At 35.0% G+C, this 20,414-nt stretch overlaps 4 protein-coding genes across 4 annotated transcripts in view; 1 reads left to right on the top strand and 3 right to left on the bottom strand.

Annotated features, from left to right (window-relative positions):
* HELRODRAFT_191722 (hypothetical protein) overlaps positions 1 to 4,932 on the bottom strand; it is an 8,697-nt gene extending 3,765 nt beyond the window's left edge. The window contains exons 1-9 of the mRNA XM_009019107.1: positions 4,733 to 4,932; positions 4,110 to 4,334; positions 3,856 to 3,947; positions 3,488 to 3,644; positions 3,073 to 3,207; positions 2,463 to 2,516; positions 1,752 to 1,913; positions 899 to 1,086; positions 596 to 654 (exon numbers count right to left, since the gene is read on the bottom strand). Coding sequence (XP_009017355.1) covers positions 596 to 654; positions 899 to 1,086; positions 1,752 to 1,913; positions 2,463 to 2,516; positions 3,073 to 3,207; positions 3,488 to 3,644; positions 3,856 to 3,947; positions 4,110 to 4,334; positions 4,733 to 4,789 — 1,129 coding nt within the window. The 5' untranslated portion in view covers positions 4,790 to 4,932. The remainder of the gene's footprint in view (positions 1 to 595; positions 655 to 898; positions 1,087 to 1,751; positions 1,914 to 2,462; positions 2,517 to 3,072; positions 3,208 to 3,487; positions 3,645 to 3,855; positions 3,948 to 4,109; positions 4,335 to 4,732) is intronic.
* Positions 4,933 to 6,876: 1,944 nt separating this feature from the next.
* Positions 6,877 to 9,662, bottom strand: HELRODRAFT_172447 (hypothetical protein; the record flags this gene model as incomplete). Its single annotated transcript, XM_009019106.1, has 2 exons — positions 6,877 to 7,123; positions 8,200 to 9,662. 2 exons carry the CDS (start codon positions 9,660 to 9,662, stop codon positions 6,877 to 6,879), a joined length of 1,710 nt encoding a protein of 569 aa, XP_009017354.1.
* A 181-nt stretch (positions 9,663 to 9,843) lies between these two features.
* Positions 9,844 to 10,605, bottom strand: HELRODRAFT_172446 (hypothetical protein; the record flags this gene model as incomplete). The annotated part of the gene is made up of 1 exon (XM_009019105.1): positions 9,844 to 10,605. One exon carries the CDS (start codon positions 10,603 to 10,605, stop codon positions 9,844 to 9,846), a length of 762 nt encoding a protein of 253 aa, XP_009017353.1.
* A 3,707-nt stretch (positions 10,606 to 14,312) lies between these two features.
* HELRODRAFT_78741 (hypothetical protein) lies at positions 14,313 to 18,927 on the top strand (the record flags this gene model as incomplete). Its single annotated transcript, XM_009019104.1, has 3 exons — positions 14,313 to 14,528; positions 15,675 to 15,778; positions 18,813 to 18,927. Coding segments are annotated over 3 exons (435 nt in total), but the record flags the coding sequence as incomplete, so codon positions are not given.
* Between the last annotated feature and the right edge of the window lie 1,487 nt (positions 18,928 to 20,414).

The following is a 20,414-nucleotide window of genomic DNA, read 5'->3' as shown; positions in this document are numbered from 1 at the left end:
TTCTCCTCTGCAGCTCCTCCACCACTTCCAAACTTCTTCCTGTCAACGTGCCTACATTCCAGGTACCAAACCTCCAACCCCTTGGTCTACAAGTAGTCCTTCCATCTATAGTGCCTTGCACCGCCACACTATAGAGTGGGGTGCCAGTAGCCAGACCATCCACAGGGCCTTGCACCACAACCCCATCGACTGGGTCTCCGGAGATTCTTCGCACCCTCTTCTGCCGGATACTGAGGGCCATTGTTTTCTCCGTCATCATCATAAGCATTTATTATTTGGCTAGTTTTTACACAGGACGCCCTTCCTTACGCAACCACAGTTATAAGCGGTGGGCCTAGCCTTTGATGATCCAACATCACTCACAAGGCAGTGAGGGTCAGTTTAATGTCATAACCAGGACCAATCTCAAGAACAAAGTAAGTAGTAGTCGAAATAAATAAATAAATAAATAATCGAAATAATAATAAAATAATAATAATATTAATACTTATAACACTATTACTACTAATACAACAGAATTACAAATTAACACAAACGAAAAAAACGCTGAGAACAGAAAGGAGATTTAAGAGGCAGTAAGTAGCCAGCCACTGACCTTTCTTTTGCACGTGGCTGACCTCAGATAAGAACAACTTCTCGCCATACAACCAGTTTCTGAGTAGAGGTGAGAACGATGATGTTGGTGGCATGATAAGAAAGAAATTTATTATCATAATATGCTATAATTTATTTATTTATTTAAGAGAAAATTAAATGATGCAAAACTATAATAATAATAATAAGACTAATTAATAAAAATTTAATCATCCAAAATATTCTCAATTAAACGACAAATTATGCATCATCCTCTTCATCTACATACCCTCAACCTTCCGACAACCCTCCCACCGGAACCCACCTTCTAAGACGCGTGACAAGAACTCTCTCTCCCTCTTTGACCTTTAACCTCGGTTCATCAAAGCAGGGCTGGCAGTAGCAGGTACGGCAACCAAAAGTGACGGGCAGATAGGAGCCGGAGTACTTGCGATGCACGACAAACAGCACACTCCTCGTTCTCTTCTCACACTTCTGCTGGATTTGCTCCACCTGGTTCATCATAATGTTTATGGATAATCAGATTAATGTTCCATGTCTGCAGTTTATTTTCTGCTATTTATTTATTTATTTATCTATCTATCTGTCTATCTATTTATTTTCTGATATTTTAGTTTATTTATGTAGTTTTTATTTAGTGATTGTAGATTAATCATCATTTCCATTCTCTTCATCGTCCGCAGATTAGGTTCACTCCAAACAATGATGCAGCCACCAAACATGCAAATCCATCATCACCTCAGAAATAATTTTCGCCAATGGTGGTGTAGAACATGCAGATAAAGAACATGTAACGAGTATGAAATCATGTATATATATGATTTTATACCTACATCCACACAACAACCACCACCAACATGAACTTCATCAAGATATTGGCTACCTCTACCACCATCCCAACCAACCAAAAAAACCAACCAATCAGCCAACCAACCAACCAGCCAACCAACCAACCAACAAACCAACCAACCAACCAACCAACCAACCAATCAGCCAACCACCCAAACAACCTCCCAACCACCCAACCAACCAGCCAGCCAGCCAGCCAACCAACCAACCAACCAACCAGCCAGCCAGCCAGCCAGCCAACCAACCAACCAACCAACCAGCCAGCCAACCAACCAATCATCTTCATCGTCCAACGAAAACCAACCAACCGTCAAAGTGTATTGGTGGCAGTCCTCTCTGACAGGCCACCACACGCCGTCCATCTTACCCCAGTTGCCTATGTTCAGGGTCATCAGTAGGTTGTTCCACCGACCCAGGTTGTACGGGTATATGAAATCACCCTCTCCCTTCTCTCTCTTTCTGTAATTTGCCTGATGTGAGATGATAAAGTGAGATGATAATAATAATGATGATGATGTGTGATGATAATAATGATGATGATAAAGTGAGATGATGATAATAATGATGATAATAATGATGATGATAAAGTGAGATGATGGTGATGATGATGTGAGATGATGATAAGGTGCGATGATGATAACGTGAGATAGAAGTGATTAAAGATGAGTATAATGATGAATATTAAAGATGATGAAGACGCATCGTCACAAGCTTCACAAAAATTATATCACAAGAGTCATCGTCGTCATCATCATCATCACAGACATTATTATCATTATAAACAACATTCTCACCATGGACATCACCATTATTAATACTATCATCATCATTATCGTAATCGTCATCATCATCATCATAATTACAAACAAAATCATCATCATAAAAAACATCCGCATCATCATCATCATCATTACTGCAAACATCATCATCACTGCAGACATCATCATCATTATCACTGCAAGCATCCCCATCATCATCATCATCATCATCATCACTGAAAACATCCTCATCATCATCACCTTCTCTCGGATCCAGGTTTCAATTCCTGTTTCATTCTTAAGAATCACCTTCAGCTGTTTGGAGGAGCATAAAAAACACATCCATCCCACCTCATGCAAGTTGTAACATGGATTAAAAACTCGTTCGTCTACGTAGTAATTGAACTGTCCATCTCTCATTATGTTAATTACTTCGTTACACAACAAACCATCTAATCTCTCGGGTCAACATTTTTTATTTCAACTATTTTTTATCCTTTATAATGCAGCTCTATCAAACGCAGAGCTGATCACGTGTTATTCTATACGTTTACTTGAGCTTTCGTGCCACAAAGGCTGTACATTATCCATGCCACACACCACACGCACGCACGCACACCTCACGTACGCACGCACACACCACGTACGCACGCGCAAGCACTGCATCATACGAGTATGATGGTCGTTCATTTTCGGACAGACAGTATTCGAACCATGCCATCGCGTAATAGCAGCGCAATACATGGCACTTCTACCGACTGAGTTAACTCAGTGACCACTACCAATGTTATCTTTTCTGTGATCATAATTACGAGCCAATAACAAATGACCTATATTAAAAAAGTGTCACCGTGAGCCAATAAAAATTAACCTGTATAACGAAAAGACTGCCCACTGATATGACCACACCAACCGCCATGCCAACCGCCATCATGGAAAATATGAACCAGACGCTGGATAGGTCGACGATGATGTCATTCATCGTGCCATAAAAGTAGTAGTAGTTCTGTTGGAAAGTTGATTGAATGATTGATATGTTGGTTGATTGACTGACTGATTGAATGAATGATTGATCAGACAAACGCAATGATGGGAGAAATGATTGGATGATCATGAAAATAATTTTCATTCATGACGATAGTAATAATAAAAATTATAGAAGAAAACGAAAATAAACTGACATGTTAATGATGATGTTGACAGACAGAAAGAACAACACATAAGAAAACTAAAAACGGGGAACGATCCAATGAAAAGATATCCAATAAATAATTAAATAAAGGGACCCTGTAGAAGCATCTGTACGTAGAAGGCACGAGGATCGCGATGGCGTGCAGGCAGGCGATGGGCGTGATGAAGAGGAAGAAGAAGAAGTTGGCATGGTTCTTGTGGCCAACGCAGTTGTTGATCCACGGACAGTGGTGGTCCATCTTCATAACGCACCTGTGTGTTTGCGTGTGAGTGAAGTCTACCCGCACGTGTGTGTGTGTGTGTGTGTGTGTACGTATGTATACGTTGTGTGCGTGTGCACACGCGCGCGTGCCTCACATTAAGCCGACCAAATTTTTTGTAAACAAATACAATACCATACTATTTTAATAATGGGCATATTTAAAAAAAAACTGTTATAAATGAGGATGAAAAAATAGAAAACCTTTGACACTTTCTACAATGGTGAGATCTTGGTACCTTGTAACTCAAGCAGATGTTGCAATATTGCAGGAATATTTTCTCCTCTAGATGTTTCTGTGAAATATTTCAATAAGATTTGTAAATGTGTTGTTAATTTTAAAAGTTTAGAAGTTTAAAAATCATTTATTATAAAATTTAAGATACATTCAATAGTAAATACTGCAATTATAGCAATTAATTGTTAAAAATATGTAACTTTAACTTTAAAAAACTTACTGGTTTCCATCCAATTTCAACTAATCCCGGGCCAAGGAAAGATGATTGGAAAAAATTATACAGAATAATGTTCAACTCAATCATAATTACTACCATGCTGGCACATGGCCAGAATGATTCAGGTGGCCACCACGCCAAATGGCATTTCACCATACATGTCACTATGAATGAGATTAGGGACAATGCAATAAGTGGACCCCAACTGATCAGTCGCCTGAAACCTTTCTGAAGAAAGAAGAAACAATAAGATAATTAAAAATAAATTAATACTAATTAATTAGTTGAGTCATAATTGAACAACATAAAAACCAAGAAAAATAATATTGTAATAAAAAATTTTTTGGGCCTTATTTCAATGTTATTAAATTTCAAATTCATAGAATTTTAAAAATCTTTAAGAATTTTATTAAATTATGTTTAAAAGTTAAGTTTCATTTTAATAATAAATTTAAAATTCAGCAAAATTTTAAATTACCATCAGATCAGATTTATATGTAATTAACATTAATAAATTAACTTAATAATTTCACCATTACTGCAAACAATTATTAATTTAATATTGATTGAATTAAAAAAATTAAAAAATTGTAAAAAAAATTAAATACTTGAGGAGCCTGACTTACCTTTTGTAGGTGAATGATGAAGGAAAGGATAAGGGCATAAAATGGAAGTTCCATCATTGCCAGCAGACTCGAAGAATGAACATTCAAACGGGCAGTGGACCCCTTAATACTCGAGTGACGCAACTGATAATTATTTTTTTTAACTAATCAACTCACCCATAGTCCAATCCATGTCTTATTCTAGGACACACTTAGTTATTTAACTTAATTTGAAGAACCGTTTAAAAACAGATTTAAGTTGAAACAAAAACATTTAAATCACCTCAAGTTTATTGAACATTACATAGGAATTGAAATTAAACACTTGACCAAAATTTGACCTGGAAGCATACTCAAGTTTCTGTTATGGTGTCTCTGCCTCATATAAATTGCAATTATTTATTAATATAATAATAATAAATTTCAAAATTGATATTTGATCAATTATAAAGAATGCGTAGCGTCATGGCTGCTCTTGCATTCTGTGAAGTTTACGATGAGAAAAATACAATAGAGAGCAATGACTGTATAAAGTATCGTGGCTCCAAATTTACAAAATCTTTATTCTACTCGTGGTAGCAACCATATAATTTTAATAAAAGTACTTGCATTTTTATATATAAAGCGGTTATGGATATTTATATGTCGGTAAAATGTTGAAGATGCATTGCTTGTTTGTGTCGTTTTTTAAAAATTTATTCATGGGTCTATTAATTTGTTTGTTCGTCTTAATAAGTAACATGGTCCTTTCTCAATCAAACTAAACCGTTGGAAGCATATTAAATTGGCGGAGACTGCAGAACTTGAACGGTGCGCAATGCATTGGAGCGAGATGTTGACGTCTAGAGAGCGTCGGGCGTACACTGGTGTGCGTTCGTAAGTGAAATGATGATGCAGTGGAGAGTAACCGTTAGTGAATGCGCAAAAACGAACATGGAAATGAGTGGAGTGCAATCAAGTTGTGCACAACCAACAGACCACCGAACATATGGAGAGAAACTAAACATTTTGCAAAAAAAGAGATTAAAAAGGAAGACAGTGAAAGGAGAGAGAGAGTGATCATCGGCTCGGCATATATACATCGTTAGTAGTATTATCTCTAGTCTTTTTTGCAGTTGCCTTCTTTGTCGTTGTGAGTATTACCACCGAAACTACATCAACGACAACAAAACAATCGTCGGTAAAAAATCGTTAAAGTGGAGCAATGTAAATAAACATGACGCCAGTTCGATTGATCGTTTGATATTGCAAGGAGGAATAAACAAACAAGTGAATAAGCTAGAGCACACTCGCTTGAGCAAACCCATTACAATATAACATGCATGATCCAGGCCTCCTGCGGCACATCGTAATACACCTTCATGCCGTTCGTAACGTAGCAGACGATCATACACGATGTAATAGTTGTTTTGATACAATACACGATGATGTGGTACGATATGATACACAAATGCCGTACTAATGGATGCACACGCTGTTAGCACGTAAGAGATACAAAAAATTAAACATTGAAATTAAACCGTTTAAAAAATGCGGCATGAGGGCTTATGAAAACGAGTTCGATTTGCATACATTACGGATACATGCAGGCGTAGGTATATAGGCTTACACACGCGTAACGTATGGCGCGACACAGGTCTGCATGTATATAAGGTGTTTAGTGGAGAGCCCGTTGGAATAATTCGTAATTGGATACGCAGGCAGAGCATCACACCTTGAGTTCCAGCATATCAGTCTTTTATTATCACGTGATGCGGTTAGTTTTACTTTTATACAATTTTTTGCTACCGTGGTTGTTATTAATTATTGTTATTATTATTAATTTTGTTGTTGTTGTTGTGTTGCTTTGACAATATAACTAATACTAAAAATTAAACAATTACATTTTTGTTATTTAATGACCATCAATATCTTCGTACAAGAAATCACCTGTTTTGGTTGTTGGCAGATGAACCAATACAATACAATACAATACAATTTTTTATTCACTCCAAAAAAAAAAATGAAGCCAGGATGACTGTGATAAAGCTCATAGAGAGCTCATCTAGCACAGCCACCTGAACCCAAATGTACACAAATAACCAGTAATTAAAGTTAAATAAAACGTCATCTCTTTTTTTACAAATTTTCTCTGTCATTTCATTAAAATTTAACAAAAACAATTTTTAATTCTTTTTGAACATAGTAAGTGATGTTCCGTTGAAAGAAAAATCATTTTGTAAAATGTCATTCCAAATCCTTGGCCCTCTACAGACAACATGAGAATGCAACAGATTTGTTCGCGACTTGTTGCTCATCAGATAATTGACACGTCTAGGGTTGTTGACTGCTTTGAAATATTCGTCAAACGTTGGAGGAAGCTTTATGGACAGTTGCTTGAAAACAAAAATGGCTGTGTAATATTTACTGATCCTATCCAAATTTAAATTATTAGTGGAGAAGAATAATTGATTTGTATGGGTGAATTGTTTAGACAGAGTTATCTGCTCTCTTCATCAGAATTTTAATTGAATTTGTTGTTGAAGGATACGCGCCAGCCCACACAACGTTACAATAATTTATATGAGGTGTGCAGATAGCATTATAAAGCAGATTCAAACATTTTTTTGGAAGGTAGAATTTTATTTTATTAATTACGCCTATTGATTGAGCTAATTTGTTGGAAATATGCTGAATATGCGCTTTGAAAGTCAATTTCTGATCCAAATACACTCCAAGGAATTTTATTGTTTTACTTTCTAAAATTTCATTTTCATTTATCACGATTTTGTAAGGCTCCTTATAATTTAAACACTGAACAGGTCCAAATATTATCATCTGCGATTTAGTTTTATTTATTGTTAGCCTGTTATCCGAGAACCAAGACATAACATGTGCTAATTCCGTGTTTGTTTTTTGAATGACTTCCTCAATTAATTTACCATTGCTAAAAATATTGGTGTCATCAGCAAAACATATGTAGTCGAAATAGCTGTTGGCGTAAGGAAGGTCATTAATAAATATGACAAACAGCAGCGGCCCTAAAACACTGCCCTGTGGAACCCATAATTATTAGCTTGTTGGTTTGAATTATTATTATTCCGGATACATATTGTTTTCTGTCTGCCAGGTAACTTTGGAACCATTCTAGTGTTTTTCCTCTTACACCATAGTGTTCTAACTTTCTGAGCATAATGTTGTGGTCAATGCAATCGAACGCCTTTGATAAATCCAAACATATTCCGACTGTAAAATTTTTTTCCTCAGCAGCTGAGCTAATTTTTCGTATTAACTCTACTATAGCCAACTCTGTAGAGTGTCCTTCTCGAAAGCCATACTGATGATTCGACAGAATATTATTTTTTCGTAGGAAGGCTGTCAATCTTGAGTGCATCAGTTTTTCAACTATCTTTGAGAACGCCGGTAATAGAGACACTGGTCGAAAGTTGGTTACATCATAGTTATTTTTTACCTTTTGAATAGGTATTGTTTTTGATAGTTTTAAGCACTTGGGAAATTTCCCGGCGGCAAATGACAGGTTGATTAGATACTCAAGAACCATCACTGTGGAATGAATTGTTGAAATTACGACTTTTGCGGGTATATTGTCCCAACTACTTGAAGACTTTGGAGTTAACGACTGAGTTGTTGAAATGATCTCGTTTTTGGAGGCATATAAACAAAAAAATGAGTTTGAAATTTTGTTGCGTAGATATGACTTCCAGTTATTGTTGTGTTGAAATGATTTGGACAGGTTGATTGCTGTGTCGATGAAGTTTTGGTTGAGTTGATTTTCAGGATTTTCAACTATTTCATCATTCATTGTTATTTTAATATTTTTTAATCTATTTACACGTTTATTTATTACTTCATTTATGATGCACCATGTTTTTTTAATATCAGTTTTATGACGCTCAACTAATTCGTTGTAGTACTGTCTTTTTGATTTATTTTTCATGGTATTACATAACTTGCACACTTCTCTAAATTTTTCATATCTGAATTGAGATGGATTCTTTAAATAGACTTTGAACAACTTATTTTTATTTTTTATTAGCTTTTTAATATCTTTTGTAATCCATGGTTTTTGTTTTGATAACATTCTTTTCTTTTTTTCTGAAGATATTAAGCAGGAATTAAAAAGACATGACTGAAAAGATCCTGTAAACTTTTCAAATGCTGCATCAACATCATTGCAATCAAGCACTTCATTCCAGTCATAGTTTAGCAAACAGCAATTCAAGTTTTTTGAATATGAGAATTTCATTTCAGGCTGAGAACAACTGATGTTTCTTTTCATCTTGATGTTAAATGAGGCTAATATTGGTAGGTGATCTGATAAATCGCATGTCAAACTTCCACTTAGCTTCACAAATTGAGAAAAATTTACGAAGATATTATCAATGACCGACCTTTTATTGATGCAACTTCTGGTTGGTGTAGTGATTAATGGTGCAAGATTGTAACAAGTCATAAGATGGATCAAGTTTGTTTTGTTCACATCTCTATTTAAATTTGAGATATCAATGTTGAAATCTCCCATTAAACAAATATATTTATTTTCATTATTTACTGCATGAAGGATTTTTTCCAACTGGTTCAAGTAGATTTTTGGGTCTTGTGAAGGAGGGCGATAAGATACTATTATCACCATATTTTTATTTTTGTTGCGTGAATTTTTATTACAGACTTCAATTGAAAATGTTTCAAAGTCCACATTACCCAGGTTATTCAAGTCGTCTTTAACTTTATACACACAGTTGCAATCTACGTAAAATCCCACTCCACCACCGTGTCGACCTGTACGATTTCTACCAACGTAGTCATATCCACAGATATTGATGAGATTCTTGCTAACTTCATTCAGCCAGCTTTCAGTTATCCCAACTAAATTAAATTTAAAAGAAAAACTGTTCAATAAATCAGTTAGATCTTCTGTTTTGTTAACTAAACTTCTGATATTTGCATGCATTATGTTAAATATTAAACATTTATCAACTTCACCTTTGTACGTAAAGTTATAATCATCGTTTACTGATTTATTATCATCATAACATTTGTTGTTGATTACTTTACTCTTGCATATATTTTTAATGTCATCCGAAATGTCTTCCTCATCGCTGTTCTCAACACTTTTTTCATTACCTGATAATTTATCCATCATTAATTTTTTGTTGTACCGTCTGTTCAGTTTTTTTGTCAAATCGCCACTCTCGTACGATGACGCGCTGAGGCATTATTTCGGGGTCTTTTATCTTTTTTACATCTTCTCTGTCGATGCAAACTCTAAAAACGGTTGATTCTTCTTCATTTCTGTTTTTGAGTTCATTCTGTTCATCACTGCTGTTGTTGCTGTTGGTTTTTGCTGAGATTTTTTCCTCAGTTTTCTTTATAACTGGATAGCATGTGATCACGTTAATCCCATTTGCGCTTAGATATTCCATAACATCACTTCTGCGACATCGTTGTACATTACTGATGCAAAAAACGGATTTTTTTGTGAGATCTTTATCAGCTTTCAGCTTGCAATTTTCGAGTACTTTTTTTCCAATAATTTTTGTAGCTGTCCTTTTTGTCGCCTGACTGACTTTGATGTTTGCTTGGCTGAGGGTGACGTCGTCAACAGTGTTTTTTACTTCTAAATTACTGTTCATTGACCGTTGTTTTTTGCCGTGTTTTACCAGGGTGAATGGCTGCTCCGTGCTCTCAGTAGGACTCTTGGTTACTTCGGACCAGCAAGTTTGACTTGTTTGCACGTTGTTTGTTTTTTCTTGTCGTTTTTTAACTTCAATGTTTACATTATTTTCAGCATTTAAACATAACTTGTGTTTTAAAGAACTTATTTCAAGTTTGTTTTTCTCGACAGCTTCAATAGTTCTATTCAACATGACTTGATGTGTACGCAACGACTCCATTATTTCTTGTTTAACTTTTTCAAAATTAATTGTCAAAAAATTTTCAACTTTGGGAATTTTATTCAGACCTGGTAGAACACATGAACACATTTCTAGAATTTAAACGGAAGACAAAGAAATAAAAAAAAGATTGGAGCAATTCGTTCAACGATATTTGTTTGTACATTGTACATTAGTGATCACTAAGCTGGCTTAGAATAATGAAGTTGGCAGAAGTGACGTATAGAAGAAAATAGTTTAAAATATCAAACAAGTTGAAGCAGACACGGATAAAAACTGAAAAACAACGTAATAAATAATTTCACAAATTTTTATGACGAGCGGCAATCAAGAGAAGAAGGTGCACAATGTCAACAACTTCATCAGACGAATTTTTTCTACAAAAGCCTGTGGAAGCACTCGCTCCTTGGATTCGATTGCAGCACGTCGACAGGCTGGTGCAACGGATGAGTCGTCATCATCGTCACTACCACAAGCGACATCACCGCTACCTTCATCATTGTCGAAGCCATCAATTTCGTCTTTGGTGAGATCGGCATCTGTGAAGGGGAGAAAGAGATGCAGTTTCTCGTTCAGAATACCCCGACATTTCAGTATTTCCTTCTCTCATCATCTCCTCAATCGCGATCAATCGCACGAGCAGCTACTCCACCAGCAACTACTACTACTTCCACCGTCAAATCAGCCATCGACATCAACGCGACAGAAACAACTACATCACAATGATCCTTCCAATTCGTCTGACATCGGCATGTCGATTTCATTATCACGCAATCATTCAATCGGAAATTCTATTCTACCAGGTCTGAAAAATAAGCAGAAAAATGACAAAAATATCAGCAATTCGGTCGGTAACTCACCAATAAAAATAAAAATTGCAGAACGTGATGAAGTTATCACCAGAAAAAACTCAGCTGATCATTTACCGTTAAATATAAAATGGGGTAAAAAACTCAAAAACAGTCAAAATTATACTGAGTTTAATCAAAAGTTGTCAAATTTTAGTAAAAGTTATGAAGCAAGAAGCAAAGAATCAGCAAATCAGTTGGAAAGAATTTTGAAGTCTCGTTCTAGCAGTGTAGCATTTATAAGAACTTCCGGTAAGCCCCCGCACAATCCAATGGGACTGACCACGGCCGCCATCGTGACATCCACGTACAAACGTCACAACAATCCACCCGATGCAAACGATAAACAGCAAAGTCGTTCAGGTGTTCTCAATCAGAGTGACGTCATCCAGGTAGTTACCATGGTCAAGGAAGTTAAGTTGGTGTCAAACAAGCACATTGCACTCGTTCTACCCGGATTATACATCGGTAAGTTTGTCAGAGGTTTTAATTCATTAGAATTAAATGCATTTGAAGAATATTAAGATTTTTTTACCAAAAATTTAACGAGAACAATCATGTTAATTACAAACATTCAAACTTTAAACTGTGCAAACGAACAAACATTTAAACAGACGTGAGAAAAAAAATCAAAAAATACAAAAACAAATTAACAACCCAAATGAACATATAAACGCAAGGAGCAAGCATGAATGAACAAATGAGCAAACATGAATGAACAAACAAACGAGCAAACATGAATAAACCAATAAACGAACATGAACGAACGAACGAACGAACTAACAGGTGAAAATACCAGCAATTGTTCACACGTAGGCTCATTAAGACGATAAAAATTGCAGACGTGATTTATTGCATACCTGAGTGCCTCCCTGGCAGAACTCCTGCGCCGCATAAAACATTCAAAAATTACTCGCGTGTCTTTTAATAGGCTTCAAGATATAAAATAAACGCTAAAGTGAGAAAGCGAGAGAGCAGAGAGGAGCAGAGAAAGGGAGAGAGAAAAAAAGAGAGAGAAAAAGATAGAATGAGCAGAGAGGAGCAGAGAAAGGGATAGAGAAAAAAAGAGAGAGAAAAAGATAGAATGGGAAGCGTTAGCCATATAAGGGAAAAGAGAAAAACAAAGAGACAGCAAAAGTACAATGGACTAGTGACACTGATGCTGTCTTATAGTTGTAGAGCAGACATCTAAAGTCGCTTTCAGCAATGTACGAACTTGAGAAACACATCCAATAACTTTTGAATATTAAACTATCAATCGTTTGCTTTGAATGAAAAATTATTGTACATCAATCACATTCTTCGCTGTTAATTCGATCCGTTTGCATATTCATCGAGGAAGGTTTTGTTTTTATTCTATTGTTACTAATTTGATAACTTTTTCCAACATACGCTGCCATCAAGATTAAATTTATGTTGCGCTGTCTTCATAATACTATTTAAAGATTTTTTTACATTTTGCGGTTCTCTTCTGATTTTCTTTGAAATTTAAAGTAGCAGAATAGCTGAAAAAATAAATAATATATATATATATATATATATATATATATATATTATAATATTTTTTTATTGACCACCATGAATAAAAGCGTGAATAAATTTGCATAATAATTTGATAAGAAATGAAAATAAAGTTTTTATTCGAAGCATGCAAAAGAAGGCATATTTCTACTTAAACAGCAAAGAATATCAACGAATGTTCTCTGCAACAACAGCACATTCACGCTAACAGCAGGGCAGGAGAATTCTGCAATTGCGTGGTGTCGTGTTGAAGCAAGTTCCGGGGAAGTTATGGATGAAAATCACCTTTTGGATTAAATTTTAACGAAACAGTCAAAAATATTGGCTCAGTCAAAAATAAGTTTGAAGCTATTTTAACAGGCTTGGCAGTCAATTTCGCAGGCATATTTTTCAATAAAAATCGAACAAACACGCACACACATGCAATACGTACATGCTTTTACGTATACTCCACGCACAAACAAGCACACACACTCTTGCACGCACATATTTCAGAGCACGCACACACACACACATCAGCAAATGTATTGGAATGAAGATACATCCGTAAAGATATTTGTGACAAATCAATCGTCATACTGCCTGTCGTTGTGCCTGGCACTGGTAGTATTGCATGGAATCACAACGCACTCCACATTAGTACGTTGGCATGCAGGCCGGCAGTTAGGAACCTCAGATGGTACCTTATGAATTTTTTAAAACATCTTCTCAATGTAGTGCACCTTGGAGATTTTTTTTCTATAAAATTATATATGATCGTGCGGCTGCAATGATTTTACGTACTTCAAAACGCGGAATGGACGGATGATATGATGATCTGAAATTTTTTCAAAATTAAATTAAATTATTTCTTAGTTGAATTTATGCATTCATTTACGTTGAACAGATGAACGTCCGCTTGTTACGCGCACATGCCTGTTTTCTTTTTACAAAAAAAATTTAATTTAATTAAAATTTTCAAATAATGGTTTTCAACTAAACTTTTTCACCACTTTAGAAATTAAAATTAACAATTTTTTTCTCTTTTGGCTTCTCCAATTTCCGACTCCAGTTTTTTCTGTCTTTCTTGCTCGATCATCTCTTTCTTTCCTCTCCCTCTCTCTCTCTCTTTTTCTCTTATTTTTTTATTTTAAAAATCTTGTCTCCTCTTTTTAATTTTACATATACATATATAATCATAAAAAGATGCGTTGTTAAGCGCTTAAATGCAAAGTAGCCTTTTATTCTCCATAACTTTAAATCCAATTTAAATTTTTTGAAATAACTTGAAATAAAAAATTAAGAAACGTTCATACACACCAACCCACGCAACACTAATCCCTAATCTCTAACCGGCCAGGCTCGAAGGAGGCGGCTGAGAGTCACTCAACCCTGAAATCCTTCAACATCACTCACGTGCTTAACGTCACTGAGGAGATCGACATCCGGTACGATAAAAAATTGCGAATAAAATCGCTAAAAATACCTATTAAGGATTCGAATTTTTATGACATCGCCAGTCAATTCGAAGGAGCCTTCAGTTTCATTGACAATGCTCTTCTGGGAGATTCAAAGGTAGCAGAACGAAGCAGAAGGTTTTCGAGTGCGTCTGAAATTTTAAAAATTGGCGGAAAAAATGTTGGAGGTAATGGTAATGATTGTGGTAAATCAAAAATAACTTATAGCAAAAATTTCAATGTGGATGAACAAGAGGAAGAAAATGTAGAAAGCGGAGAAATGATGGCGATGGTAAAAAGTTGTAAAGAGAGTTTTAAAAAAATATTCACCTCATATCGTCAGCAACAACAACAAATGCGTCCACAATCACAAAATCAACAACCCCAATACCAACAACAAACTCAAGATGAAGGAAAACATAACCAACAACAACATAATCAACAACAACAAAACCAACAACAACAAAACCAACAACAACAAAACCAGCAACAGCCAAACCAACAACAGCAAGCCCAACAACAAAATCAACAACACGCGTCTACAGTGCATGCGCCATCAATAAATCTCGTTAGGAAAAATTCGCTCAGTAAAACAAACACTGCTGAATCGAAGTCATCATCAACACTATCATCATCATCATCTATAGTGATGTCATCATCTACAGTGACGTCATCATTCATCATAATAACATCATCATCCATTTCATCGTCATCAGCATCACCAACAGTGATAGCATCATCGTATTTATTACCACCATCTGTAATGTCATCATCATTAACAGAATCTTCCTCATCATTCACGTTATCACCGTCACTACCACCGTCATCATCGTTATCATCACTACCTCTACCATCATCATCATCCTCATCGTCCTCATCTTCATCAATCACATCATCTCTTTTGTCATCTTTAACTGATTCAACAACTTCTGTAGAAAGATCGAAAAAAACAACTGCCGTGATATCAGTTGCATCAACAAAAGCGTCCACATCAGAAATTGCTCAGAAAAATTTAATACCGCAAAAACAACATCAACAACAACATCAACAACAACATCAACAACAACAACTAAAGCAACAACAACTTCAACCAAAGCAACCACAACAACTTCAACCAAAGCAACAACCACAACAACCACTTCAACCAAAGCAAAAACAACCACAACAATTTCAACCAAAGCAACATCAGCAGCAACAACTTCAACATAAACATCATGATCATCAGCAGCAGCAGTTACAGCCTCAACAACGACGACGACATCAGAATGCAGTCCTGGTACATTGTTACTACGGCGTCTCGCGATCATCAACCATCGTCATAGCTTATTTGATGTACAGGGAAGGTCTTTCATTAGACGATGCTTACAGGTAAGAAATGAATAATGCACATTTCTTGTTACATAAGACAAAACATCACTACATTTTTTGCGTTAATGTAAAATATCCACCAAATATTGCTAAGATATTTTTAATATAACATGACGCAAACAACTGAGATGTATGTATATATCTTTTTTAATCAATGGAGATTTTTTGAAACGTATTCAATCAAACTGCAGGTCTAAATTGATGGAAAGCATGCTGTAAAGCTTATTTGCTGACGATTGTGCCGCTATAAGCCAATAACTTTATTCTGTATCTTGCGGGCTTAGCCACCTGTTTCTACAAACGAGTGTCTAGTCTCTGATGCTTTTGCTAAAACTTTTGCTAAAATCGAAGTCGCCAATAATGTTTCAAATTTATTGTCAGTTCTCACTTCTTTCTCATCAACTTATTCCTGAGCCCATTATTTTTGCATCCCCAACAAACGTGAAAGACTTACTGCTGGATGATCTCAATCACTTTAATTATTTGAGAAGCATCATCTCTGCTGATAACTAAGTTGTGGCTAATGTAAGCAAGGCAAGTCAGTTTGTTAGCCATCTTCACAGTTTTATGATGGTTAGTGAATTTAAAAGAAAATAGCAAAACGGTTCTCTCTAGCCAGAATTTGTTGTTGAAGGCGTTTGAAACAACATGAAAATTTCACGTTAGGACCATACGTTCTATATTTCTAACTTGGGCTCAATGAATTACCGAAAGTGTAAACTTGGCGCAGGCTATGGTCCGCCAGCACAGTAGTTATGTAATAGGTGTAGCTCCTATTTTTCAATAAATTTGTTTTACAAGGTTTTACCAGCGAGTCTCTGAAACGCATTTTGTCAAAAAAAAGGCTAGCATTTTAGTCGCAAAGTATTAGCTTCAACAGCAAGTCGCCTCGTCTTGCCACAGCTTCATTCATTCACACATTTTTTTTAGATTGCATCAGTCATATTTTTTTTGTAAAATTCATTTTTAAATTCATTTTTCGAGAAAACTTGCATCACTATTTGCCATTTTCGTAACAAGCCCAACTGGCCAATAATATTAATATTATTACTATTTATTTTATTAGTTTCACACAAAAATATTTTTTTATGTTCATCGATTCCAGACGACCTGCCATAGAATTTTAATTTTATCCTGGCTTCTGGATAAAATCAATCTCGATCAAGAAATATTTTTCCTGATTTGGATTGCTTGATGAGATAAATCAAAAATAAAAACTGAGTTAATAGTTTTTATAGTTGTCGTGCTACCGACTATTCAACTAATACAAACAAGAAGGATTTTTAGCAGTAGTATTAGTAATAGTTGCGTTAGTTGTAGTATTAAGCTTAGTAGTAAGAGTAGCAATAGTAGTAGTAACAGTGGTAGTGGTAGTAGTTTTAGTAGTGGTAGTAGCAGCAGCAGTAGTAGTAGTAGTATCTCAAGTGTGTCCGTTCACGACGGTAGTTTCATTTCGTCAGCCAATCCAATTTCATCATCATGATCCTCCTCCTCCTCCTCATCATCATCATTCCCTCATCATCATCGTAATCGTCATCTTCATTATCGACATCACCATCACCATCATCATCATTTTTATTTTCATCGTACATCTTTATTTTCATCATTATTATCATGGTCATGGTCGTAAAATTTTTATCTGATTGTCATTGTTTTTACTCACCATAATCATCTTTCTTCTTTGTTTTTAAAATCATCACCATCAACAACGCTAATGTAATTGTGGCCAACTACTATTCAACATTAATGATGTAACGGACACATACATAAACCCCCTTTTTAAAGAGCCACCATTTCTGCGGCTTCTATTACTACTACTACTACTACTACTTCTACTACTATAACTACAACTATTATTAGTATTATTATTGTTATTACTATTACTACTGCTACTACTACTACTACTTCTACTACTACTATAACTACAACAACAACAACTACTACTATTACTGTTACTACTACTACTACTACTACTACTACTACTACTACTACTGCTACTGCTGCTACTGCTGCTACTACTTCTACTACAACAACAACTATTACTGCACCTACTACTACTACACCTAATACTACTACCAATGTGGCTACTATTGCCGCTACTACTGCTACTACTACCGTTAGTGCTGTTACTATGTTTTTTAACGTTAGTAGTAACATTACTATTGTTTATTGATAACCTTTCTGAATAATATCAATACAACACCACTGCACTCGTCAAGTGTATTGACGAAAACGCACTGAAAATGCCTCGCTACATGTATTATTCATGTAATTACTGGACAACATTATTCTGTAATAATATTTTTCTTTATTTATTTTTTATAATCTTCTTTTTATTCTTTATGATCTTCTAATAATCTTCTTAATATTCTTGCTAAAGGCGAGCTCCAAAAGTTTTTATTGGGTAGTCGGTTGGAAAATATTTGACGCCTTATGTCTTGTTTTTCTTTGTTGGGAAGAATGTGATTTATGATTTTTGTGAATAGTGAACAAAACTGGCCTGGATTTTTTATATCCAGATTATTTTTATTTAATTTATAATCAGTCTATGCCATCTTTATACTTGTCCTGACTGAGATAACGTAGTTCTTCAAAATAGATAAAACACCATATAATATTAACAATCCTTCCTAATGACTGCTGCTGTGCTTCGTGCAAATAATTACATAACAACTGTTAATTACTCACTTAACTATTACTTAATAATCGTGTGGTTAATTTTATTCTCTCTACCGGGAATCTTGCAGCTGACTGCAGCTGGTGAGCTGTCGCTGCCACAGCCGCTACTTCTGCTGCTACATTTTGAAACGTCTTGCCTAAATATCGTCGTCAAAAATTACAGATTACTACTATGCTTTTATATTTCATTGTTCTTGCTAAAAATTGGTTGTAAAATTTAAATATAGTTATGGCTATTATACTACAACTGTTCGACTGCTACTGTTACTGTTAAAATAAGCACTTTAAAATTGTTATCAACAATTAATTAGTTAAAAATTAAAAATTATTAATAATTGCTTGAAAATTACTTCAGATATCTACGACACGTCAGGCCAAAAATCCGTCCAAATGATGGCTTCATGAAGCAGCTACAAAGCTACGACAAACAGCTGTTCGAAGCTGTTCAGCTACTGACTCAATCACAGTGACGTCAAATTATGATGATGGCGGTGATAATGACAATGATGATGCGGTGTAATGATGATGTTGATCTAGTATAAAACTTGTCTTAAAGGTAACGAATGAGTAAAAAGAGATGAAGACGAAGATAGTTATAATTATAAGAAATAATAATATAATTGACGCCGACGATGGTGATGATGGGAGTGGAAACCAGGATGGAAGTAACTCGGCGACTGCAAAATAAACAACTCACGCGATGATTACATGCTTCGTGTATATTTTTATTACTATGTCATATTATCACAATTGTCGCCATGTTGAGTGAGAAGATGATTGATACAGTGTTCACAAAATAGGGGAAAATAGCTAATAATAATAATAGTAATAATAATAATAATAATAACAACAACAACAATAATAATAATAATAGAAATAATTTTATTATCATTATAACTACTGAAAATTATATAAACTATTTTAATTGTTATACAGAATAATACTCCTCGTTATAATCAGAGATTTGTCGTAGCAATCATATTAGAGTGTAAATATTAACGTGCTTATAATATAGAGGTGTTGTAATTGTAACAAAACACTCTCATAAAACACGCACACGCATACATACACGTACACACACACACACACACACAAACAAAACACACAAACAATACAACACATATATACATACACATGCACATTTGCGCGTGCATGCCTACATATACACATACTTAAAATATTACATATTATTGATGTATTAAAAACTACCTTACACTAAATTACATCGATGTTGTTTCTTGATGTCGTTGTCTCGATGTTTTATAGAAGAGATGCACCGAATGATGAATTTCGCTAAAGACCGAATAGCCGAATAGAGGATTCACCATCTGGTCGAAGTCGAAGTCCGGATTCTAAAAAACCCAACTTTGATTTTTTTTAATATTTTAGAATGAAAAACATTATTAAAAAAGACAGTGGGCAATTCATGTCTTTATCGTGATGAGAGTCATGATATTAGAGACAAAATGACCATATGTACCCAAAATTTTGTTCCAAAAAAAGAACACTATTTTATAAATTTAAAATGGATGGTGAGCTCAAAAAGAGTTGTTCAAACCTAAGCATTTACTCTGGAGGTCTATATATTGATACGGTGAGGACAAGATAGAAATGTATCGTGCAATCAGAGGAAAAATAAAAAAATTAACAAACGAGTTGAAACAAAAATTTCAGGGTAGAATTGCAGGAAATATAACAATAACCAAAGGCTGTTCTAGAACTTTGTGAAAAAAGTTTCTAGACATGTTGAGTCGGTAGGTCCACTATTTATAGGAGAGAAAATAATTACTATTACTATGTTTAAGATAAAGTTGAAACATTTGCTAACTTTTTTCTTCAGTTTATGATGATGACACACATTTTGATCATGATGATTTTACAAGATATAGGAGTTATGCTACGGAGGATTTGTTAATAAATAAAGAAATGGAATCAGTAAAATTGAAAGAATTTAACG

The sequence above is a fragment of the Helobdella robusta genome, assembly GCF_000326865.2.
Source record: "Helobdella robusta unplaced genomic scaffold HELROscaffold_23, whole genome shotgun sequence".
In the NCBI taxonomy this organism is placed as follows: domain Eukaryota; kingdom Metazoa; phylum Annelida; class Clitellata; order Rhynchobdellida; family Glossiphoniidae; genus Helobdella; species Helobdella robusta.
This window is presented reverse-complemented; position numbering and strand designations above follow the sequence as displayed.